This window comes from Aplidium turbinatum, chromosome 8 (assembly GCF_918807975.1).
Source record: "Aplidium turbinatum chromosome 8, kaAplTurb1.1, whole genome shotgun sequence".
NCBI classification, from domain to species: Eukaryota; Metazoa; Chordata; class Ascidiacea; order Aplousobranchia; family Polyclinidae; genus Aplidium; species Aplidium turbinatum.
Window position 1 is genome coordinate 22363313 of NC_137479.1, and position 25958 is coordinate 22389270.

The window sequence follows — 25958 nt, forward strand, 5'->3', positions numbered from 1 at the left end:
ATAATGTTTCTTTGTCTAAGCTGTAGCTTGCACTTTGCATTTGATCAAAATAATCAAATTAAAACTGAATTTCCGTGTTAGAATTGCAAGGTTTGGTTTAATCGAAATCAAGTTTCAAAGTTGTTTTGTTTTTACAATTAAAGAAACATTTCAATAATTTTGACTAATTTTGACGAAGGTTTGTATAACGTTATGTGGACTTTCATTAAAATTTTGCATATTTGCTTGCCCAATGCCACCGCTTAGGTTGAAGAAATGAGGTATAGTGAGTGACAAAAATAAGCAAAAACGGAAAAAGATTTATTTTTTGATTTGGTTAGCACATGACTAGCTTAAGTGCCCCCTGGTCCGCTACTGTCATGAGATACTAAACATTCACAGACTGTAGCCTAATAGGCTAAGTACAAATTAAGATTACTTGCCACATATTCGATTTTAAAGTAGCCTACGGTATAGGCTAACTTATAAGATCACAAGGTTTTTTTGTTTTGTTTTTAAGTCAGTAGGCTAATCCAATTAGTGTTTTTCTCATAGCCTATTTGGCGCCAACATTGAAAGCCACTTACAAAGCCAAAAGGCGAAAAGCATGTTTCCACAATCAAAAGTTACTAAAAATTTTGAGGAAGCGTTTTGTCTACAAGCAGTATCCGGTCATAAAACAATAATTTGTTGCAATGGTGTTATTACACAAGTCAAATTACAGTGGACAACAGAGCAGTCTCTAACAATTGAGAACAACCCAGATAGCAAATCAGTCGTTTTCACATTATTACGTTGACTCAACGTCAGCAGATGTTGAATCAATGTAAAAAACGACTGATTTGCTGTCTGGTAATGAAATAGACATAAAACATATTTTATTGGGTTGTTTTTTAAAAAATGAACAGAATACCTTGTAATGATTTTGATAAAAATAGCTTCGTTGTAGGCTAACCTTGATGCAAAAAAAATGAAAATAAATTAACATCTGCCATGGTCACTGTGCGTAGTTTACATTATTATCAAAACAAAATAAAATAGCGTTTTGCTATCCTGATTTTATTTGTAGCCAAAGTATTTTTGTTAATTTATTGTTTCAAGAAATAGGATTGGACAAATGAAACCAATTTCAATTTTTCGTTTGATAAATCAACAGCAGCGTAACAGACAATTTGTAGTAAAAACACTTCTCAAGTAGTTGGGTTAGATTGATTGACATGTGTTTGCTGTCATAAAAGGGCGTTTTTGCCTCTTTTCCGCCTGACGTCCACTGGCGGTGCGTGAGAAGTCTCTTGTGTGTTTTCCTTTTTTTCCTTTATCTCTTTTCTAAAGATCAAGCAACCTTCTCAAAGATAACCTGTGGCGCTCAACTTCTAAATCAGACGAAAGATTGGGGTAGAATCAACTTTGTAGTTTATATCTAAGAAAAGAGAATAGAAAGTGGAACCATTTGAAGGAAAATAGAAACGGTTCAGTTTATTTCATTATTCATCGATACAAATGAGCAATGTCTAAAGTGCAGATGCAAAGCAGTGAAAACTTGTGGAAAATCTAGAGACCAACCAAAGAATTAACGGATTACGATGGATTTAAATTTCAACGGACTCTTGTATTTACTGACTTTGTTTTTTTCTTTCAGTGCTGCTACAACAGCAGGTTAGACAACATGCATGTTTCTTATTTGCTTCTATTATTGCTAGTTGCCAAATGAGTAATTTTTGAAAAATCAGTAGCGTATAATATACACAAGGGTAATTTTACTGCAGCTGAAACTTTTTGCCTTGCAATTTTTTGAAAGGCAAAACGTTTCCAGCAGGAATTGAAAGTTAATGCAAAATATGCAGCTTTAAAAATTGTAGAAAAGTAACCACAAGTTCAATTGCGCGCGTGTGAAAAACTGTTAATAGATTTTGTCATTAGCAAGTTGGGAAATAAAAACGCATACGGTACGTTGTGTAGGTTACAGGTAGAATGCTGTTACGTTATACATTTTATGATGTTTTTATATAGTTTGAATTTTGACGTCTTTTCAGACAGCAGTAAATTGTTTATTATTGCTTTGCAAATTAAGAATATTATTATACCTGCAATAGTTGTAAATAATGACTTTGATTTGTTGAATTATTGTTTCAGAGATATGTAGAACTATTTTGACATTGCGAAAGTTTTTGAAAGACACATTTTAGCTACTTTTTAAAAATTTAGAGTTACCAAGATATTTTTAAACGTTGACTTGACGAAATAAAAATTTGTGTAAACTACTTTACGACTTCTTCGAACGCGTTTGTGTTTATGTAAAAGCAGAAAGAGATGTCAAAGACTGCGTAAACAACTCAAACAAACGAATGAAATACCTTATGGCTCAAATAGTATCCTTTTTTGTATTTTACAAACGCATCTTTTATCTTACAATGACACAAATTAACATACCGTCACTTTAAAAAAGCAAACATAAGCCACCGATAAGTGAAGTTTGTATAAAATTAAGAACAATAACTGCAGACGGAGATTCTGTTTTGACTTTTTTGTTTCACCAGCGCAGTGATGACAAGACATCGAACATATTAAATTAAGAGAAATTCTTGAGGACTTGAAATTGATCTACAATTTGGGATAGGATAATTTCCGAATTGTAATTTCAAGGATTTAGCTAATTTAAGACACTTTCAAGGTTGTCTTGGCATTGTCAGAATTTGCTAAAGAACGTTTTATGATGTGACTTTATATGAAGTTACATAGACTACTTTGTTAAATGATACAAAGATCAAAATCTTCTTCTTAAATTTCAAGCTAGCCAATACCGCAGGAAAGGCATTAGGCCGATTGTATTCTTGAATTGGCATTTAAAGTTGTCTCTGGAAACAAAGGTAACGCTGAAAAGTTCTTTGTTTTTCTTTTCAAATTATTCTTTGCTTCGAAAATTTGGCTAAATTTAGATTACACTACACAGTTTAGCGCAATTTTTACAAACCAAAAGTAGAGCATTTTTTATTATTCATTCAGACGACTGCAACTACAGACGCTACGTTTCAGGACTTCTACCTGGATACCTTGTTCATAGAAACGTAACCATTGCATTTCAAGACCTTTCCGTAGCTAAAGATGCTTGTAATTTATTGGGGAGCGAATGCGCAGTAAGAAATCAACTTATATTTTCAGACATATGATATAACAACGCTTAAAAATACCATCAGTGCTTGATTTGGTATTTCTGGCTTTAACAATTTTTCCCTTATTTTGTATATCAAACTTTTTGAAGCACATAATGTTTTCGCAGCATACTTTGTACGATGGTGACCTACAGATCCCTATCCTTTGTACTATAAGCCATGCAGCTATAAGCCATAAGCTTTAGCTATACAGTCATATCGATACGAGTAAATATGACCAGAAATTGTGACGATTAGATGTAACTTCAAACCTTGGTATCATTTTATCTGCACTCTTTCAATTTTGATTTCAGTTTTGGTTGCTTTTATTTCTGACCATTAGGCCTACAGCAAAAAAACATGCCAAACATAACAGGTCTAAATAAAGGTAAAAGCGCTAACGTAAGAAGTGCTTCGAACCGAACAAGACCAATAAGTTAAACAATTTGACACGGTCGCGATTATTTCATAAAAATTTAAGATTTAAATAAAATTGTAAAAAAAAGTGAAATGTCATTTTTTAGAATTGTACGAGTTTGGTTGGTTTATGCTTTATTCGTGCTTGGGAATGATTTTTTTCCGGAGCTGTCACGTGTTGGTAGCCTATTGCTAACCACTACTTGCCTTGTATTGTTTAATACAGGGCATAAACCTACAAACCTCCCAGTACTCCCGAGAATTCGCGTTGGCCTCAAGCGGCAATCTCAACTATGTCCGTGGACGATTCGCTTGGTTAAAGAACTGCAATACGGATTGCGGCTTTAGACTGGTTATTGACCACGTTAGGCGGAGAAGATACTACAGGACCACATGCCAGACTTCAGCGTGTGAGAAATAAATTAAATATGGTATTGGTTGACTTGGCTTTAACAACCTTTAAGAACACCCCTTTTTCATATGGTATTGGTTATTGGGCTAAATCAGGGGTTGTTAACCAAGGGTGCACGCGCCACTAAGAGGTGTGAGACCAGTTCACAGGGGGTGCGTAGATGCTGAATGACTTGGATTACGTAATTATAGAACTGACGCAAGAAGCCATGGTTGTTTATCAGGCTTTCAACCAACTTTCTGAGTTATAGGTGATTATTACTTTTCAGTCATTCTAAGAGGGGATGCCAGGACCAGTTGGTAAGTTCAGCCAACTGCCAAAGAAAAAGTTTGAGAAACATAAAATATCTAAATAATCTAAATATCTATCCCTACTGATATTTTATGACTGTAAAAAAACAATCATATAACTTACATTTTTTGAATAAACTGTAGGCTACCTAGTTTTAGGTGATTCTAAATAAATTTGTTATGAATTTCAGCTCATGAACAGCAAAACAAATGGACCAACTGGTCAGCCTGGGGCCGTTGCAGCCAGTCATGCGGAGAGTTAGGGGAACAATTGAGATTTCGCCAGTGTAGGATTCCAGAAGCGAATTGTTCAGGAAATACTTATCAGCGAAGAGTATGCAACTTCGCACGAAAATGTCCGTCAACCTTATCTGACGTATTTGGTAAGACGTATCTTCAAATATTTTGTGTGTCGTAAAAAGATTGTTTCTGCCTCTGTTTTGCAGGCTTTATTTTCTCATTCTTTTGGTTGACTTCGTAATCTCGCCTTAATCCTGTCTGAGCAATGAAATGCTATCACGTATCGTAAGCTACATTCGCCCTGCTTCAAGATAATATTATTATGGTTTTATTTATTGTTGCTCTGCAATAGCTAAGGCCTTTTAGCGACAGGGCTCATTTTTAATTTAGATCAGCTCGACGATGTCATTACATTATTACCCAACTTATTTTCACTGTGTTACACAAGAAAAAACACAATCGGTATCGTTTTTAAAAGTCTTTTTAATTTGACCTAACCCGGAATCGATCTCACATCTACCAGCACCAGAAACGAAGGCGAAACCACTCGGCCACGGAACTGGTTTTCCCTGTTTCCCTGGTTACATCCTGCCGAGAGGAATCTACATCTTTATCATCTTTTCAAATTTGGGATTTAGTATCCTTAGCTGATCGGTGGTTTGGCAGCCAGGATCTTACACATTTTTTTAGCAGTAAATTGAGCTACAGGTGGTCCATTGCAATTAAGTTTAGTAAACATCGAACAGCCGACATTATCAATAAGCAAAGATTGATTGATTGATTGAATCTTTATCCTCGGACTGGGAAAGCTTCTTGCAGAGCTTAATCCTGGCAGTTTCGCATACTTGTAGAGGCTTTGAATCACTGACGCAGGCCCGGTCACCGAGATTGACAGAGCGAAGTTTCCGATTGTTGAAGTCTTGTTGCCGGGGAACTATTCCATCCATTAGATGCCGCTGAATGGAGAGCAGTCCTTAACGTGCTTTGCTCAAGCGCACACCCCGAGAGTCGAACCAGCGATGCTCTTGAACCTGTGATAATATCGTTCAATAAACTGAAACCACGTTCACATTCTCCTGTAGAACAAGGAAAGTTGAAATAGCTGTCCAGAGAGGCTTCAAATTATTGGACACAATTTCAACTTTTTCACTAAAGTCTCTTAACCCTTGGATTGACTGTATTTCATCAATGTCAAAGCGTCTACAAATTCTTCTCACCTCTGCTTCTCCATGACGCAAATTTCCTTCTATCATTTTTTCAGGTTGCAAACTTAGCAATATCAACCAGTACCTGACCATTGTTAGTGTCGGCATTAGCACAAAGTCTCATTTGCATTCTGCTAACAATGCTCTGAATGAATTGATTGAATAATAGAACTCTCAGAACAGGTTCAGGGTACACCCATGTACCATATTGTACACCCGTATACCATTGGTCCTCAAAGGGTTAAGTAGTTAGTTAGTAGTTGTCAAGAATCAGTAACTTAAGGATAGCATAGGCACTCTATTTGGAAAACCAGAAGGTATAGGCCTACTATAGTTGCTCGAAAATACAGAGAGTATACTGCGTATACCGCCGTATACCCCACGAATACAGCACTGCATGACACCACTGAAACTTATCAATATAGGCTACTTTACTCCAGCTTGACCGTCTGGATGTTGTCTTTTGCGTCTGTAGCGATGGAGGTCGCTATATTAGTATCTGGACAAAGCCAAACGCTAGGCCTCATTTTGCACGGTAAACAGGATTGTCGTATTGGCGGTTTTAAAGCCAAATTTTAGACATTTGAGCGTTTTTTAATGCGTTTGGCAGGCTACTTTGAATTTGGCATCTTGATATATTTGTGGCGTTTTGTTTTCAGCGTTGTACATAATTTAAAAAACTCTGTTTTATCGATACGCATTAGTCTACGGCAGGGGTCACCAACCTTTTTTGCATGCGGGCCACTTTGGCACTAAGGAGAGCTGTGGCGGGCAGCACTAATAAAATTTTAGGTAGGTTGACTCTAATGCTAGAAATGAACGCATTTCGTACCCAGTAAGTTATTCAGCGTTACATGTTGTTACTATTTATCTTAGAATACCGCAGCAACAAAATTAGTCGAACAACGCTACTGCCAGGCCGAGCTCCATTAACAACACTTTTGACTTCTTTAACAATGTCTAATAAACGAGACCACTTGTTTTGCGCACTTGTAGCGAGGCGAACGGTTTCATTAGAATATTCATCGCCAAGCAAGAGTGATGTTGTCACTTCGCTTCGCAAAAGATATCTTGCAATTAACAGTTTCAGTAACCAAAGAAATGTTTGACACGTCGCAATACAGGCAACAACAGTGACCTGCTATGCTGCTAACATACCAGCCAAAAATAGGCTCCAATAACAGGGAGAAAGAAACTAGGCACCATGAAACAAACGCTTGTAGAAATCACGGAAAAAAACGTTTCTATCGCAACTCATAAACGGTGTTCCCTCTAAAACGGCAATGAGTTGGTTTTTCATCTTTTCGTGAGAGTCTATAAAACGGTATTTCTCGATTATTAGACAACTGTCACTTGCGGTGCTTATCAGCATGGCAAGAATTGTTGATTAACAACATTTTGCAGTAGGCTACCAAACTAAATATTTTCATAATACAACCAGAAGTTGTCTTATGAAAATATAACCAACACCTGTCAGAAGATATTTCATTTTCTTGATACAACCAGAAAATGTCTTTAAATTTATATATAATATTTTGCCACTTTATTATAAATTGAGTTGGCACACCGGCCTATTTTGCTAACAAAAACTTGCTTAAAGGGAACACTGCTCGTGAAACACAATGACGGTGAAACGCACACTAGTGTTTACATGACACTTACAAACTTAAAATAAGCAACCCTATGCTCACAGACAATTTCAAAATTCGAAAACAGACGTTTTAATCAACCACTGGGACAGTGTGGCTGGACATCGCATTGGAATAACGTTGAGCGACCCCCACCTAGAACTACAATCTGAATGGTCGGTCGGTCGAATCGTATGCAAAGCGAAAATATGCTTCCCGGAAAGTATTTTTCACCTTCATGCTCATTGACTCCTCAAGAAAAGTAGTTTTGGTTACACTTGTACGCTGATACCTTCCGCGGGCCGCAGCGATACACCGTGGCGGGCCGCATGCGGCCCGCGGGCCGCCATTTGGTGACCCCTGGTCTACGGTACAGTATTCACAAAACATCAGGTTGAACTTAAACAAGAACCGCTTGATATCGAAGCCGAGCGACTAGTTGGTATTTTACGCCTGTTTGTCACTAACCTCGAACCAGACTTGACCTAGGCATAGAAATCAAGACGTCAGTTTTATCCTTCACAGTAACACAGTTGTGTTTTACAAAGTTTCTGGATGTGCTAATTTCTGGTGAAAGAGCAGATAACTTATATAGCCTAACTTATCACATTCCGTGATATGTAGCCTATATAAAAAAATACTTAAACCTGCATAGTGCTTTATTGTATGAAAATGACGTTAAATAACATCGCATATCACTATAGCTGCAAATTATTTTACGCAAATGGCCCACTGGCACTTTCGCACTATCAAATTTAGCCCGCCTTGGAAAAAGTTTGGACACCCCTGGCCTAAGGTGTTGCGACCGTGCCATATTTTAGTCGGAAAGTGTATTAAAAAAATGTCAAGTTTCTAAAATTTGGAGTTAAAACCACCAATATAGCAATCCTGTTTGCCGTGGCAGATGAGACTTAACGTTTGGCTTCCAGTCCTGATGCCATAACATCGACGTCCACGCTGTATCCTACTGGCTTTTGAATTGCAATCACGTGCAATTCGCATTCAAAGATTCATTTTGATAATTGCTTGACTGCTGATTCGTTAACAACGTCCGCAATGCGATGAGGTTGAGTAAGTTTGATTAAATCAGGGGTGATTTACTTAGCATACTTTGGATACTTGATGCTTCAATCTTGAAAAAATAAGTCATTGTATTAATTCGTCCATTATCATTCATTCTATATAATACCTCATGAAGGCAAGTTGGCCATGGTGGCCAACGTACCCACCCACGAAATGGGCCAACTTTCCTGCATGGCAGCCATATTGTAAAAACTAAAATTTATGTCAAACTATCGAGCTTCTAACAACGGCTTCACTGTCAAAGTGAGCCTTAATAACTACCCTAGCGTTGCACTCACTAAATAAAAACCTTTCTTATATAGTAAGAAAAAACTCACACGACATGTAAAAAATTCTAAAATCCAAAAATTTTAAAAATCACAATTTTTCATACTAAAATCGAGCTCACAAGTTTATAGGCTACTGCTTGCTAGAGCCTCCCAAGCTGGTGATAAGGTAGTTTCAACAGCATTTTCTCGGTGTGTTTATGATACGTTACAATAACTATTGTAACTTACTTAAAAAGTTATTTAGAGTGGGCCAACTTGCCCATTGGGCCAACTTACCTGAGTCTCCCCTACTTGCACTGATAATAAAGACAGTTTAATTTTCGAAGCGTTTGCTTTCATATGAGTATGATTTCTTCTTTTTTGGCTTTATCCTTTTTGCTCAAGTTGACTAAATGTTTCGATCATTATGCTCCGAAACAATTTCTTTTTCAAACAACAAACAAAAGCCCATGCGAATCATACAGCTGAAGCTATCTAATGCAGCATTGAAACAAAAAGTATTAAAAAATAACGTTGAAGCATTGAATTTTTTTGCTTAGTGGAATTTTTGGAAAGTTTTTTGCTTGACTAAGCGTTCAATATTAGGTCGAACAGACGATGTGGCAACTCTCAACTGCATACTAAGATTTTCATCTGCCAGCCTCGACCTGTAACGGCTTTTTGTAAAGTGCATTTTAGAAAAGAACTGTTCGCACAGGCAAAAGAAAGGTGTACCAGTGAAGGCATAAAACAGCTTTGAGATATATTTTTTCTTTAATGCATGAGCGATTGTGAAATTGTTTTGCGGGCCGCACAAAATTCTTTGACGGGCCGCAGGTTCGTCACCTCTGGATTAAATCATGGTTTTGTAAGTGATGCAAAGTTGACCGAGCTCGGAATATTTAGTGTAAGAAAATATGAGAGTATTGATGTCGATATGCTTATACAGTAAAATATAGCCTACGCCTTGTTGCAAAGACTATCACAAAACATAAGTGAAACGTGAAAAGCAATGTCCATCCTACCTCTTTCAAAGAAACCAATTTTAACCATAAGCTATTATTTGTCGGTCAGGTGTATTTGGAACAGAAGGTTTTCAAATTGCGGGGTCTACTCCTATTTTTTCCACATGCATACGAACTGAGCAAGAAGAAAAAGCAGCATGCGGCGGTGATCCCAACACAATAACACGGTACTCTATCTCCACTGCATCGCGTAATATAGACACAGACATCAATATCGCAGAATGTGTACGTGCTGCTACACTTGATAAGCGAGAGCTGCAAGAGCACACAAGATTCTATGCATCTTTTAATCCAGTCGGTTCTAATTAAGTTGCACTATTAATAATAACAAAGAATAATAATTTAATTTTCACCAATTAGTTGTGAAATGGCATCAATGATATAGTAACCAGGTCCGATCTGTTGTGCTCAGTTTTGTTAAGATTTACATACATCACATTTGTTTAACCGTTTCTGGACGAGGTTTTGTAACTAAACTTTAGAAATTGGCGATACATCCGTGGACTCCAGAGAGAGGTCACTTGAAAGCAGTCAATCTCTAGTCTTCTCGTCCAAGATGCAACCATTTAACTCCATTTCAGATATAGAGAAAAACGTTTCCATTTTTAGACAATTAAACTTTAATTGTCATCAAAGTGGTGAGCGATGGGTTTAACGGACACAAAATTCTTTAGAGAACGATGCACGGAACAATATGACTGCTGTTATGCCAACGACACTGTCTTTGCTATGGTTGGAGGTCCAAGGTGCTTTCAGCCAAAACGTTTCATCGGTTCATCAGGTAAATCAATCTAATTGGGAAGTTGTGCACTGTATTTTTAAACATAACCTGAGAACCCACTGCTAAGTCCAAGTGCAGTCACATTCTTTACAACATGGTTCAAATATGAAAATTTAATTTTGAACATAGATAATAATAGACATCATCATCACCTTTGATTAATAAACTTTCGCGTTTCTATTCAGGCTTGATTGGTTGGAGTGTGTGGAGCCCCTGGACCATTTGTTCGAAATCGTGTGAAAATGGAACAAGATTTAGAAGCCGGATTTGTACAGGCAGCATCCCCTCGTCTGCTGCTTGTATAGGATCAGACAGAGAAACCGAGGTAAACGAAATTAGATCTCTAAACTCCACTCTTAACTCATGGAAAATTGCAAAAAGCTTTTGTTGCAGTGTAACTTTATTCACTATTTTCAACACTAAATAGATGAAATACTTCCCCGGCAGCGACACTTCAACAATCGGAAAACTTCACTCTGTCAATCTCGGTAACCGGCCCTGCTTCAAGAGCCTCTACAAGTATGCGAAACTACCAGTAATAACCAATCAAGGCTTTGTCAGTCCGAGGATAAAGATTAAAAACCAGCCAAGCTGTCACCAAAAGTGTTGAATTTTCAAGACAATTTTGAGTAGGATTACCAATATTTTTTGTTAGCTGTAAAACAGCTGGACATCCAAAGATAAAATAAATTGTATTTTATGTCGGGTGGGGTAAAAACTGTAACTTCAAACTTCGACTTTGCAAAGAACTATGAAAAGTACAATTGCAAAATTAGGTAGGCTACACATCAAAACCAACCAATGTGACACTTTGTCAAAGTATTGTTACGTTTCAAACGAAAAAATAAACGAATACTATCCTTTTTAAAACTGACACCCAAAAATGCATTACACAAAGTAATTTTCATTGGAGTTGGCCCAAAATAATGCGATCATGTCGTGATCACATATCTATCGTGAGAACCAATATCAAGTATCACATGAGAGTTAAAACAACATTGAACATTCAGGGTTAAATAACATTGAATTATTTGCTTAAAGAGCAATATGATCTGGCCATAGCTTTTATTATATTTTTTAAATTTAATTAGACATGTTATCATTTTTTGCCACACCTGGTATAAGAAGCATTGCCATATGCAAAGCGAACACGTTCAGCTAGACTTGTCTATTTGGCTAAGCTTATCGCGATTATTTTTGTTTTGACAGTATCCTTTTACGGCACGCAAGAGGTTGAAGTTTGACCAGAGTTTTCGTCTTTTATTTTGCTTTTGATTTAAAGCAGCTTTCGTATCTAAATTGTACGCAGATTTCTGACGTCGATCTTCAAGTCAAAATATTTAGATATATTAGACATTTCCCACTTGGTTGCAGTTCACCAATCATTTTTAGATTCGCGATCGTTTTAACAGCAATATTATTCTTCGCTCAAACACTATTTTATATCATCTAAGTTTCGGTTACTTTAACCGTGCTTGTATTGCACAAGTGTTTTTCAAAATTTGGGCTACGCAAAGGTTGATTTCTAAATTTTGAAACGATACGTAAATGCATTAATTTCAAGAGAAAGTAGTGAAATTTATTCAGTAGATTTAAACATGTTTGTGCAAAACTGTTATTCAGGGTCACTCGTAGACGTTTGAACGGCAATAGGTTTGGTATTTCATTAAAAAAGACTTGTGACTACGAACAGGGCCTCCGAGAGAAATCATGACTGGTCGAGAAACAATACTATATGTGGGCCCCAAAAAAACATTTTTCAGCAAAAATACAAGTAACGAATATGTATCATGCGTTGCATCATGTGTCTTAAGTCGAACTTGGCTACTTTTCTCATCGTGAAATTGAATTCCTTGAAAGTTTCGATTTTAAACAATGTAGTTTATATACCGACAGCCTAATAAAAAAAACTGCCTAAGTCATTTTGCCTAAGTCAAAAATCGAATGACTTAATTAGGCAAGAAATTAAATGGCCTATGTCCATGTCATGACTTAGGCAGTTTAATTACTGAGCATGTTGTATACTCTGTAGTGAACAATCTGAACAAGTGACGTAGACAAAACAACTGCTCTGTGTTTGGGATCATTTTCGTATAAATATCTCATTTTGCAAGAAAATGACTTAGGCAGTTATTTTATTAGGTTGACGAAATCTATATCACAAAACGTCTTTCAATAATTATGAAAATCAACAAAAATCACTCGACTGCACTTGCAGCAAAATTGCCAATGTTGCTCAATATTTTCTCTTGAAAGAATTGCAGTAAAGTTATATGGTATATACACCTCATATATGGTGCCTTTTGGCCACGGCCGTTGAGAGGAGAATTTAGGTCCCGTACCAAAACGATTTTCCGGCCCCAAATAAAGACTCTTCCAAGAAAAATGCACCATATCCAAAGAATGCAGTATAGTTTGTTCAAACTCTCTAGTGTTAAGGCAGTGTTTGTTTGTTTTTCATATCTTTATCCTGCATTGTGGGAAAGCGGACTTGAGCGCTATGCATTCAGGTGTATAGCGTGTATAGCGTGCATCCACGTGACCAGGTGTACGTCTTCCGACGTACCAGGTGTGACTACGACGTACCAGGTCTGACGTGCCAGGTGTGACCAGGTGTACGTCTTCCGACGGTCAGGTGTACGTCTTCCGACGTACACCTGACCCACGCTGCAGACGACGGCAATGTCTGTTTCCGGTTGTCTACTCTACTTATGACTTAAATCTAGTACTACCCATTACTCGAAATCGATCACTGGGTAGAGGCAATTATCGTAAAGTTTCTTGCCTAGAGAAACAACAGCAAGTGCGGGTAGTTGGAGTCGAACATGCAGGCTCTCGACTGCGAGCCCAACGCGCTAACCACTCGGCCACTGCTGCCGACGAATACTTGTTGCTGATGAATTCTTGTCTGGTTATTGTGTGGAATTCTGCAAGAGCCGCTTTTGGGTCGGTGATAACGTCTCCTCCCATGACAAGTCTGCGTCACTGCGTCTGCGTTGGTTTCAGTCATGTTGTCAATCGAAATTGCTATAGAGGTGGTAATTTTAGTATAACCTACAGTCAAGCCCGGATTTAGGGGGGGGGGGGGGGCAGAGGGGGCAGTTGCCCCGGGCCCCCGACTTTTGAAGGGCCCCCCATGTGGAAAAAATGTGATTTTGTGTTATTTTATTCCTTTTGACCTTTAAAGTTTCTGCAAAATGCTGTGCAGTACTGGACTGATGCTACTGTAGAGTGTAGACGTAGAGATGGTTTTTACGCGCCGTAGGCTTGAAAAAATTTTTTGCACGGGGCCCCCCGATCTAAAAGTGCCCCGGGCCCCCCGTCAGCTAAATCCGGCCCTGCCTACAGTAAATAAAGGAAAAATTGCAAACACACAATGCTGCCATGCGGGCAATGAAAATATCTCAACAAAGCATTCAATTTATTCCAAACATTTTGCAATGCAAAGTGGATCACAGCATCAAACATTTAAAGATTTGCAAGGTCTAATTTGATGCACAACATGCATAAACTGTTCACTCGATTTTGAGTCGTGATGGAACGTAAACAATTCGTACAAATTTCTGTGCGCTAAAATCACGTTTTCAACTCGCAATCGTTGGAGGTAGCCTACCGGTTGCCGTAACAAGTTTTCAAAGCAACAAAAATATTTAGAAAAGTGTTTCGAAAGTTGCAATCAATGATTTCCTTGAGGAGATATCATGGGGTGATGCGTTCCGGTTTGCAGCTCAAGTTTGCTGGGTAGCTTTCTTTCAAAAGTAGCCTACCAACTTATCCAAAATGTCATTGTTGTACAACTTGTTTAAATTTGTTCCACATGCCTGCAACTATACTTCAGACATACAATGATATTTCCATAGGACTTCAAACTTATCGATATCTTTGAGTTTGTTGATACATTTGTTAATAAACTAACTTACCAACAGCTAGCGAATCCTTTGCAACATAGCGTAGGCTACAGTAGAATAAATTTCGTTTGTAAGATTGAGCTGGTGAAGCGGAGTTGTTGGAGCGTTCCGTTCCCAGAATTTTTTTTTTTTAATTCATAGTTCCTATAACAACTTAAACTTGGGAGTAGCCTACTTTCCAGCTTTCTGTAACTTTGATTACATCTTTCTTTAACTTCCAGCTTATTGTCCATTTGTCGTCGTGTGAGCCTCCTCTTGGGCCAAAACATTGAACAGTTCTTTATCGCTGCATAAATAGGTTAGTAGGGTGAATCTCGCTTAGGACTGTGATCTACATAATGCAGAGAAGCACAGGTTTGAAACTGCTCAAGTAGGCTGCTTGGAAATGGTATACCTTTCATTAGAATTTCCTATCTGGCTTGGCTACAATTCAAAATGACATAAGCCATGAACTTCAACTCTAGTGCATTTAAGCAATGACATCCATAAGCAGAAAATAAGCAAGAAGGGTATACTTTCTTCAATCTTGCTTGGACACTTTTCCAAATATGTTGGATCCATTATCATATGCCTGGCAAACGCAGTTTTTCATGTCAAGGTGCAGTTGGTCAAGCAAACATAATACACGCTTAGCCAAAGCAGCACTAGTTTCCAAGTTAGAACAACATAACAATGATCGAAAAATACTTTTAAAGTTGTAATTACGCATTTCATTCAAAAATTTGTTTATTTTTAAGTTGGTAAATTTTTATTTTAGTAGTAAAAATGGGCTCTCCTCAAAAGTGACAAAACGAAAAACTACTCGTTTTTCCTTTACAATGTTATGTTAGGGGGAAAGTAGCCCGACTCCCCCCCCCCTCTCGGAGATCCTGACTACGAATAAGGTTGAAAACCATTGTATAAATTAAAACCTAACTAAAAATAAAGAAACTGATTAGAACTCTTTTATTTCACGTATTGATTTAATTAGATATGCTCACTTGGTTCTTGTCCATGCACCATCAATCCTTGCCATAACCGCGGTGTATGCGTCCCAGCTGACAGTGTTGCGAGAGCGTACATTTGTGAATGTCCATCTGATTTTATGGGAAAACACTGCGATTACGGTAGGTAGATGTAAAGATAGTCAGGTTTCTAAGGCACTGTAGAGGCAGTCACTTGCGAAATCAAGGTGCACTTGTGTTGAATTTATTTTTTACTACACAAATTTAATGAATAAGTAATAAAAAAGTTGCAGATTTCTGCCTTTTTTGTAGTTTAGCTTTTTTGTGATAAATGTGTAGGCTATATTGAAGATGAAAGTTTCGTTTTTATTTCAGGAAAACCGAACTTGGTTTGTGGAAACGATTCGATCTCAGTTTCGTTTGACCGAAGGGTAATACCTGATGAAGGATTAATTGATGATGTGAGATACATCCATTTCCAAGAATCAGAGTCACCACAATGCTTTGCCGAATTGAACAACGATAGAACCGAATATATCCTTTCCATACCACCACCTATTGACAAAAGCTGTGGATCTGTTGTGAATGTAAACAATGATAGAATGATTTTAATATCATGATAGCCTAATCGAAAAGAAGGGCCTTATCTTTTATTTCGAAGTTATGTCCTGCTTGCCATAGAATAAATTAATATCCCAAGAATACACATTATATAATTATTCCTCTTAGAAAAATTAATTAATGTAAAAATCACGGATTTTACTTCGCACGATTATTAGATCACAGTAAACAAATCTATTGCCTGAAAATTAAGGATGTGTGTAGCTACGAAGCCAGTACTGTAGAAACAAATACATGAGAATATAACGCATTGAAAAATTTACATGTGTTGACTGGAACTTTAACATATTAGAAAAAAATCAATTAAAAAAAACTATGGGCTTTTGAAAGCACCTATATGCTTTGCTTTAATGTTACGTTGCAATACAAAAATCAGAGATTTTTCAAGAAGCAAATTCAGATTATTTTGATTTCAGCTTTTCTGCTACGTCAGATATAGTTTATCAAAACACAGTATATGTCAATTCTAACAAAAATATACGAAGTACGTAAATGGTAGACAACACCTGGGCCATGTTTCGTTTGCACGGAAAACAGTTATTACATTATGTTAATTAAATGTTCTATAAGTGCGTTCAGCGACACTTTGTAACAAAAATAGAACACTTCAGATAATTCATTTATACCATGACTAACATGCCATACCAGTGACCAGAACGATTTTTATTTTGACTTACTTTTTTAGCATTGACTGTACTTTGACCTAATAATTTTACTATGCTATTTGAGATTTTAGTGTGTAGAAAATCGACTGTTGTATATTATCATATCTTTTGTATTGGGCTTCGTTTTAAGCACCTCTAATGACTGTCACGAGATGGGTCAAGTTCATCTGTTTCAAAAATTTAGCTTGACAGAGAGTGATGTAGGTAGAAAACAGAACATTACGTTTCAGATAACAAAGTTGTTTGTTCGCATTGTTTCAACGTCATATAAAAAGTAACTTTTGCTGACTTGGGTGACGGCGCTACAAAGGGCATGTCCAACAATGGCCTTTATATACATCTCTACCACGTGATATCACGAGATATAGGCTCTTCGAAGAACCGCTATTAATATTTTTAGACGTTTAGATCCCCATTGATATGGACCGTGACTTTAAGAATATATAACTGTTTTAAACACAAAAAAAGTATACCACAATTTATTAATATCTACGTTTTAAAACCAGATTACTGGTGATGAATACACGATACAAAACAAAGTATTGTGGAGACTATCAGACCAATCAGCAAGTTCCACTGTCGTTCTGCTTGACTTGACATGCGTCTACGACAAAAAATTGAACATGACCGCTGGACTTGGCTTTGGGATACAACCTACTGTCAGGTAACTCATACATTTTTTTTTGTTTATTTGCTTTAGTATCATCACATAAAATTTTATCAGTTGAGTCTATAGGTTTTGAACTATACCTAAAATTGTGAAAGAGGATGACTGAAACAGAAAGCTCTAAATTTTGTGATTGAATTGATGAGAACATAAAACAAAAGTTATAAAACTGATGTAGCCGTAAAGCAATTACATGGGACAGACAATATGACACCAGTTATTGAATTTCCTTAGACGACAGACTTGCTAAAGACAAATTTGTATTGTATCATAGGCGGCAATCAAGTTAGTACTTTGTATTGCATAGCTTATTTAAATGCAATACAGTAGTAACTGAAGATGCACTTTTTGGATTTTTAAATTTTCTATCAAGAATACAGCATATGCATCATTGCAACAGTGGGCCCATTTCAAGCATGGTTTTCTTCTAACATAAACTTCTTGCTTTGCCACTGCTTATAAAACAACTGGTGCAGAAGTTGATGAAGTTATTGTGAAATTTGTTAGCGTGACCAGTGGTCACTGTGGTGCTTGATCTAGTGATACGGGGCATGCAATGAGAAATACATTATAACCAAGTTATAGTAGGTCTACTGTAGAATTAAAGTTAAAGTTATATTAAAGTTAAATTTATTTATTAAATCAATTCTTAATAAATTAAAAAGGTTAAATTGTTGTGCAAATGCCAACATTTGAGGAATGCTAAATAGCAGTACCAATGTTAATGTAGAATCAATAGCACAGCCTACAAAAGTCCTTGCATTTATTGCAGAACACTTGCTTTCCAAACTGAAAGAAGTACATTTCATGTCGACATGCGACTGTACAGAAACCAAGATTATTTATCTAGTTCTCTCTTTATAGAATCTCCAACAGTAGCTGAAGGTAAGTCCAAGCATAACTTAGCCTACTTGTGTTAATCGATTAGTTTCACAAGGTTGTACTTCTTTGTTTCCATGTTTTTAATTTCTGTTGTTCAAAAATAGTGCAATTTTGCAAAGTTTGGACCGGCTCTTTTTATTGATACCAGGGTCAGGCTGTGTTTTTAAAAATATACCTCTGTACACCAGCCACAAAAGAAAAAGTACTAGCTTATTTAATGAAGTAGATGAAAGCATTGCAGACTTATTGTCAAATGTCAATGTCAAACGTTATGTTTCTGAGGAGATGAAATTCAAGTGTTTTATAATTTGCGTTTTACATCGTTTGAAATTGTCATCGAAAAAACAACTCAAGTAAGCTGAGTTCACAAACTGCGAGCAAGAAAAGTAATTGTTTGCGCACCACAAATAAAAAAATATAATTTTATTATTTAAACAAACGTCGCCATGTTGCTTTCGTGCCGTAAACTACTGAGTAAGGAAAATAACGGTCCGTGGTGACGCGCGGACCAGCAAGGTTTAGCCTTGCTCCTGATTTTTGCAGGGTTAAAGGTCCTCCTACTGTGGAAGCCTACTTAGCTGTCTGCAGTTCGTGTGGGAACTAACCCTCTGTATTACTTTTATCATGAAAATCGATAAGCCTACTTAGCTGGGTGGGAACTAACACTCTGTATTACTTTTATTATGAAAATCGATAAGCCTACTTAGCTGTCTGCAGTTCATGTAAGAACTAACTCTCTGTATTGCTTTTATTATGAAAATCGATGGTTCGTAGGCATTGCTAACATGTACAGAAAAACAAAGTGAATACACAAATTTGGCACTAACAAAAGGAAAAGACGGCAAAACCAAGAATTTAAAAACGTAGCCTACATCAATAAAAAAAATTAGTGTTTAGACATCAATATCTTTAATTTGCAAAGTCACCAAGCCTACTTGTCAACAGTTGAAATGCACTAGGTAAGAATACTTCCACAAAAAGACAACCTATTACTAAAAGAGAACGACAAATGAAAAATACACTTAACAGAAATAACTCGTTAATTCATTTATATATACAATTTGGGTAGAGAGGTTACTTTTTTAAACCACAAACATACATAACTAAGCAACAACACTACATTTAACGTTATAAAAACAATAAGCGAACGTTTTCGGCTAGTCATATAGATCTTTTCATATATCTAGTCCTAGCCATCAAATATGGTTATTACTCTCTAAAACATCTACAGCCTGTTTCATCCTAAAAGAAGGATCATCAGAAGGTCCTTATTCAAATAGAATAGAGAGTAGTAACTATATTTGATATAGTTCGCTCTGCTTGGCATTGAGCACTTTTTATAGTATTTATTGTAACCTATAGTCCTAGCCATATATTTATTTATATACACAACTCCTCAGTGTGGTACTTTGGCTGTTAAAATACTCTAACGTGTGATAAAAAAAAAAAAAACATTTCAAATTTAGACAATAGAATGCTTTACCCGCTCTTTGCACCAACTTTGTCCTTTCTCGTTGAAGAAATCAGAAATTTTTTATTATCAAAACAAGGCCAAGCAATTATTTGATGCAACACAAATTATATGCAGACCCTTTTGTAGGCAAAAGCTAGGTTCACTCTGGTTATTGTTTTGTCACAGGTGAAGTTCTGTACGTCTCTGTTGACTTGAGAACAATTTCAATCACCAATCCTGAAAATGAAGCTCTTGTCCTTGAACATTGTTATGCTACCGATACTTCGGCGACAAAGAAACCAATTTACGACTTTATTCGAAATGGGTTAGTTCATTACAAATTTGACAATAGTTAGTAGGCTAAAAGTAGCTGACCATTCTTTCATGAACACAATAAGTGGTTTGATAGAAAACATTGAAGTATACTTCTCGAGTTTTGCACGCAAGATAATGACATTCTTTTGCCTGTCCTGATCACTCGGTTTGGACTTAGGACAGTGTTTCCCTCGTGTAAGTTATATTTCCCGTGTTTGCTCACAAAGTCAGAAAATTGTTTCTACTTAAACATTCTGTCAGTCTATGGGCTATTTTTAATGAATGTGTAAGTTTTTATTGACAAGTCCGCCACGACAGCTCAATTAGTTGAGCGCCCGACTTTGTGCAAAAACAAACGGCAAATTCAACCAGCTGTGATTTTACCTTCGGAGTGAGCGCTCGAGCAAAGTACTTCAAGGACAGCTTTCCCACCTCCAATCAACGGTACTTGGTGGATACAATAGTTCAAAGAAAACAACACTTTAGTAACAAGGGGAAACTTCATTCCATCAATCTCGGTGACCAAGCCTGCGTCAGCGACTCAAAGGCTCTGCAAGTATGAGAAACCCCCTGAACAAGCCTACACAGAATATTTAAAAGGTTTCTCAGCGGAGGTTAAAGATTCCGTTTAATCCATCAAAACAAGTCTAAACTTTGCTTGTAAGAAAATTGAGACTGTAAGCTAAGTGTACAGCAAGTTAAACATTTATTCTTCTACTTATCTATATTTTAACAGTTGCTCCACAAACCCTGGATTTACCACTGTTTTAGAAAATGGCGTTTCATCAACAGGGAGATGGGGCTTTCGTGTTTTTGAATGGACAACATTATCCGACACAAATGATATATTTATTGTTTGCAAGTAAGATTAACTTGAAAAAGTACGCTAAGCTGTTGTATCTGTTGTATTGGAATGGAGCTAGTGGCAGTGTTGAGCATTTGTTTCGTTTTTGTTTAGATATTAAAAATAAGATAATAATAAGGTTTTATTTTTCTCCTATTGCGATAACTATGATCACAGATTCAATTTAACAGGAAGCAGCGAAGGGACATATTAGTCTTCGAGTCAGCTGTTCTCTTTCTTTTGGCATGCCATTAAGTGTCTTTGCCGAGACACAGTCGCGTGCTCTGGAGCGATGTCGTCCTTTCGAGTAGACGTTCTCACCATTCGGCCACCCAGCCAATAAGCCATTGCTACACCACAAACCTGTGCCACCACGAAAACATGAGTTATTCAAATTTCATTGACAAGAAGCTCATTGCTTCCCATGAAAACCATTTTAAGTCAAGTCTGGACTAGTAAGCTTGATTTTTCCCAGCTCACCTGGCAAGCTCGAATAGTTGGTTCACAGTCTAGGACACTTAGGCTAGGCTTTTGATACAACACACCACAGCAAAGTCAAAATAGAGTGAGGCTACGATAGCTCAGTTGGTTAAGACTTAACAAACGAAGAAATCAAGGCTGCGGAAACTGAGTCGTGGAGTCGATGAAATTTGGGTGTATCCGGAGTCGGATTCGTTGAAAAAACCGCCGACTTCGGGTTGATAAAAATCAATGAACAATACAATTTTTGTTTGCAATACATTTTTTCAAAGTATTGTTTCCTGTTCTCCGTATCGCGCTCCAAATCGTTATCAATTATGTCAATTATGAACTTCTCCATCTCGTTCTATCCATCGCATAACCCTTCTTCTGTCCCAATTTTCACCTGCTCTTTCCATGTTCTTTTCAAAAGTCCACTTCTCCTCTTCCCATTTACCTGCAAAGTCACTTTCGAAGAAAACTTTCTTTCTCTCTTTTTACGCCATTTCCAATTCAATTAGTTTGTTGTTGATTTGATCTGTTTAATGTTCTATTTTACTTTTTAGAGTATTTGTGTGTGACACTGGATTTGAGGTGTGTTTGCCATCATGCGACAACGGTGCAACAGAGTCATCTTCTCGTAGAATTGATAATGCTGAGAAAGCGTCAGTAGTTCTTCAGGATTTAATTGATTCTTTGTCTGCAACTAACAACTCCAGCCCCATTCGAAACAAGAGAGCTTCTAAAAGCAACGTTATCCCGGTAAAGTACAATACCGCTTTTTTGTCGTGGTTTTATTGGATTCCAATGATCGTAAAAATATATTTTGAACTTATTTTCTTTTTTAGAGTACTTTAGCTACAGCTTCCACTCAGCTTCAAACTAACAGAAAGAAAGGCAAAGGTTTAAATCACTTTATTGTGTCTAAGAGAATAAAAATGATGCAAACCAAGTCTGACAATGGTAAGTTGAATTGAGCAATAGTTTTTTGGCTACTTAATGTTTCTCGGTTACTGGGTATGCGGTGGATAAATGCATAAGTATCTGGATAAATGCCTAATCATTCTCAAACTCGGCACATTTAAATCAAGTTTTGTTTATCGAATTCAAAATATTTCTTATCAAAAAGGTTACACTATGTAACAAAATTTCGCAAAATTTTTGTTTAGCTTTATATTTTTATTGTTTTGTATGACTTCGAGGAGCTGATTCCAAAAATACGATTAGTTTTTTGTACAGTACCATCGATCGTTGACTGTCACTAGGCCAATTTGCATAAACGGGTACTGCGCTCAGCCAACCCGTTGAAAACTAGCCTACTTCACAATAAAATGGCATTGAATACTCTCTTAACATTATCGTTGTGTAAATAAAGATTTCTTTAACACAGTTTGAAGTAAAAGTTTCAAAAAAATTTGATTAGCTGAAAGGAGTCGGAAATAAGACTTTTAGAACCCCTGGATACAGACTACCATAACGACGCTATTGCATTTTTTCCCAATATAGAATGCAAAAATTGGCTTGATTGTTTTTATTATGTTTGTGAATAGGCTATAATGTTGGTGGAAAGCACATTTCACACAAAATAAATGATGAAGGCAAGTAAGTCTACAGGGCAGCATATAAATGGTATTTTGGGATGCCCATTGGAGACTAGGACAAGGCCTGGGCTCTCTATGTACTTTGTGGCAGCTGTAAATCTAATCTTAAATGTTGGTAAAGGGTTCTAAAAGAGCTTTGTCATTTGTAGTTTAAAGAGTTTTGAGAGAGTCACAAACCATCGTGCCAACTATTACTTCTGTATGATAAATATTGTTAAATATCACATAGGCCAAAGGTAAAAGATCACTGATTTATGAAAGCATGGGTCTACCACCACCCATTGCACCTGTTTCTCACAGCGAAACTTTGCCAGTTCCAAAATCCCCTCCCTAACACAAGTAGTTTGTTTTTACAAAACAACAGCAGCTTTCGTTACTATAAGATTTAGACCCTTATATTCTACACCTTATGTGTTAAAATGAGATCAAAAAATCAATCGTAACATTTTGTACGTTGCAGATGGAATTATTAGCAACGTATTGACGCAAAATTTCGGCACAAGGACCACATATCATCGGTTCAGGTCTTCGATTTCAGAAGACAAAGAAGTTCCATGTGGATTGACTTCAATGATCCTGGTCGGCATTGGAAGCGTAGCCGTATATGTTCTTGTAAACTACGCAGTAAAACGGATGCTGACCCGTTGCAGTTCATAAAACAATTGATGACACTTAAATATTTTCAACCGTCATAATTATTCCATTGAATGTATTTTCAGCACATGTAGCATAAATAAAGATCCGAAACAGCACTTATTTTACTGTAGATTGTGCAAAATGACATGAAACATTGTCTTTTCTGTGATAAAAATAAATGAAAGGACACCTCAAGAAAATATACTTCACTTTTGCTCTTTAGCCCAATGATTCATAGCTTGTGGTAGGCTTACCAATGGTAAGCTGTTTTCGATGCTAGGCTACTCAATTAAACAATTATCAACATTTTTTTAATTGAATTGATATTTTCCTAGTCCGATAATGTATGTAAGATGCACTTGCATCGCTAAACGTCATTAGCTTAGGCTATACTTGTATTGGTGCAGGCAGAAAGTTTTTACGGGTGCAAGGGATTTTAAAATTTCATCTTTCGGTATTACTTAATTATAGACTGGTTTCATCTTGACTTGCTAGAGTGGCAATAAAAATGGGTCGCTTTTCAGCATTTGCTGCGGTAGTGCTTAAAATGTGCAACCTGCAAATATGAAGTAGCCTACAGGATAACCACATGTAGCCTATGTAGGTTTTTGTTTTTCCGTTAGGAAAAATGAGGGAAGCATTGATAGCGATCAGGATTGGTTAAAACCTTCGAAGCCGCAGTTTAACTGGTTGTATAGAGCTTTGATTTCAAGAAAGTCTGGGAAATCAACAGGTTGAGTTAACAGTGCAAGATGGGCTTGAAGCAATTTAGTTTTTTTTGTGAATGTGTGTTAGTGAATACTTTACGTAAAGCTAAAATTCCTCGCCGATGCAGAGGGTAAAGATCTTTTCACAGATGTATTTTTCTAGAAGGTGGACTTCAAGGTAAGCATTTCCGTCTCGTCTCCTTGAAGCCATTGTTTGAAAATTGCATTAGGGAGCGTTGAGAGTAATAATTGCCATATCGCAAGCTGAGAAGAATAGTGTAGTTTAGTGCACGAAATTTTTGTGATTAAATCTCCCTGGGTAATAGCGGCGTATGTTTCATCTAAAAGGGCGGAAAGAGATTCCCATGAGTATTGGTATAAAATGATACAAGGTGGTAAAGAGGGATTGAATTTGGCATTTCAGAAAGTGAATCTTGTTGGTTTGTTTTTGAAGAAATTCGGTGATTGTGCCAAACGCTTCCTGTAACAGGCGAGTGTGGATCAAGCCCAGTTTCTTGCTAGTTAATGCGTTAGCATTCTTTATTGACACTTTGCCTGTTGATGAAAACTAATTCTCAGATCCTTAACTTCTATGCGGTATGTTTGAAACGATTCGGAATGGAAGTGCATCAACAAAGTATGATTACCCATTGGTGTTGTTTTTGGACAATGTATGCGTGGTGAGACATTTCAAACGAATCGTATGGATCCGACGGTACACAAACCCCGACGAGCGTTTTCATCTCGCCTAGGAGAGTATAAAGACAGTTTTTAATGGTCTAATTGTAGATAGGTCAGTATAGTAATTATAGTTTTGACCAGGGCTTTGAAGCAGGCGTAACTGTTAAGTTGCTCCAGCTCTTGCTCCGGAGCTTATTGGTACCACTGTTCCGGCTCCAGGCTCAGAAAAGTGCTTTCATAATAATGACGACATATCAATTTATTTCTCAAGCTTAAAATTGCCTGCAGTCAACTGTTGCTAAAGAATGGCACAACTGTATGAAATTTAAGGAAGGCCTACTTTCATCAAAATGTCATGCGGAACTGCGTTTCAAAACATATTCGATGTCTGATTACGAAAATAATTTCTTAATTTTGTGAAGGGGTGCTGTTAAATTATGTGAATTCAGCCAATAGTAGTAGCATCTTATGAAATACATCGGAGCCGGTGCTATTTTTCAAACAGCTGGCTCCTGCTCCACTTGAATTTTACGTAGAGCTCCAGCTCCAGTGCCGTTGAAAACGCACGTCTCCGGCCCCAAAGCCCTGGTTTTGACGCAGTAGTTTGTTTGTAATGGTTGATCAATGTTTTTCCGCAGTTTAGAGTAGGAATGTGCTTCTTCATCGTTAAAGATATGGTGCACTGTGATTTGCTCTTTGCCTAAAAATTGAATAATGCGTATGTTGATTGTTGAGCGGGCGTTCGAAGATTGAATCGCGGTCTGCGGAATCGGTGGAAGATTGTGAGCTCCAGGGCATGATTCCGATGAGTGGGTTGTCGCTTTGTCAGTGTTCGTCTTGATGATTTCGGTCGAGTTATATGGTTGGGCGCTTAGTGAAGTGGTGGGATGTTTAGCAGCGGTTTCAGGCGAATTAGCGAGTGTACCTATAAAAGATGTAGTGGCGCTTTCTGCTGAGAAAGTGGTTGAGTCTTCGAGTGTTTAAGATAAGATTGTTTGGTTCTCTACTACCGTGACTGGGTCAGACGGATGTCTTGTTCTTTGGCGGACAAATAGGAGAAGTTTGCTAGTTGCATTTCGAAAAGTGGACGTTTGAATATGAGTAGGCCTAGCCTAAAT

General features: G+C 37.2%; 1 protein-coding gene and 1 non-coding gene across 2 annotated transcripts; both read left to right on the forward strand.

Moving 5' to 3' along the window:
• Positions 1 to 1397: 1397 nt before the first annotated feature.
• Positions 1398 to 23653, forward strand: LOC145775916 (uncharacterized). The gene is made up of 16 exons (XM_082587322.1): positions 1398 to 1635; positions 2983 to 3113; positions 3772 to 3955; positions 4439 to 4630; positions 9726 to 9843; positions 10351 to 10457; positions 10643 to 10782; positions 15336 to 15471; positions 15685 to 15896; positions 17102 to 17259; positions 18035 to 18147; positions 19784 to 19922; positions 20649 to 20774; positions 21782 to 21977; positions 22064 to 22178; positions 23277 to 23653. Exons 1-16 carry the CDS (start codon positions 1563 to 1565, stop codon positions 23471 to 23473), a joined length of 2337 nt encoding a protein of 778 aa, XP_082443448.1. The 5' UTR covers positions 1398 to 1562; the 3' UTR covers positions 23474 to 23653.
• Positions 18602 to 18751, forward strand: LOC145776455 (U12 minor spliceosomal RNA). Its single transcript, XR_014290245.1, has one exon. It is a non-coding gene; the product is annotated as a U12 minor spliceosomal RNA (small nuclear RNA).
• Positions 23654 to 25958: the final 2305 nt, after the last annotated feature.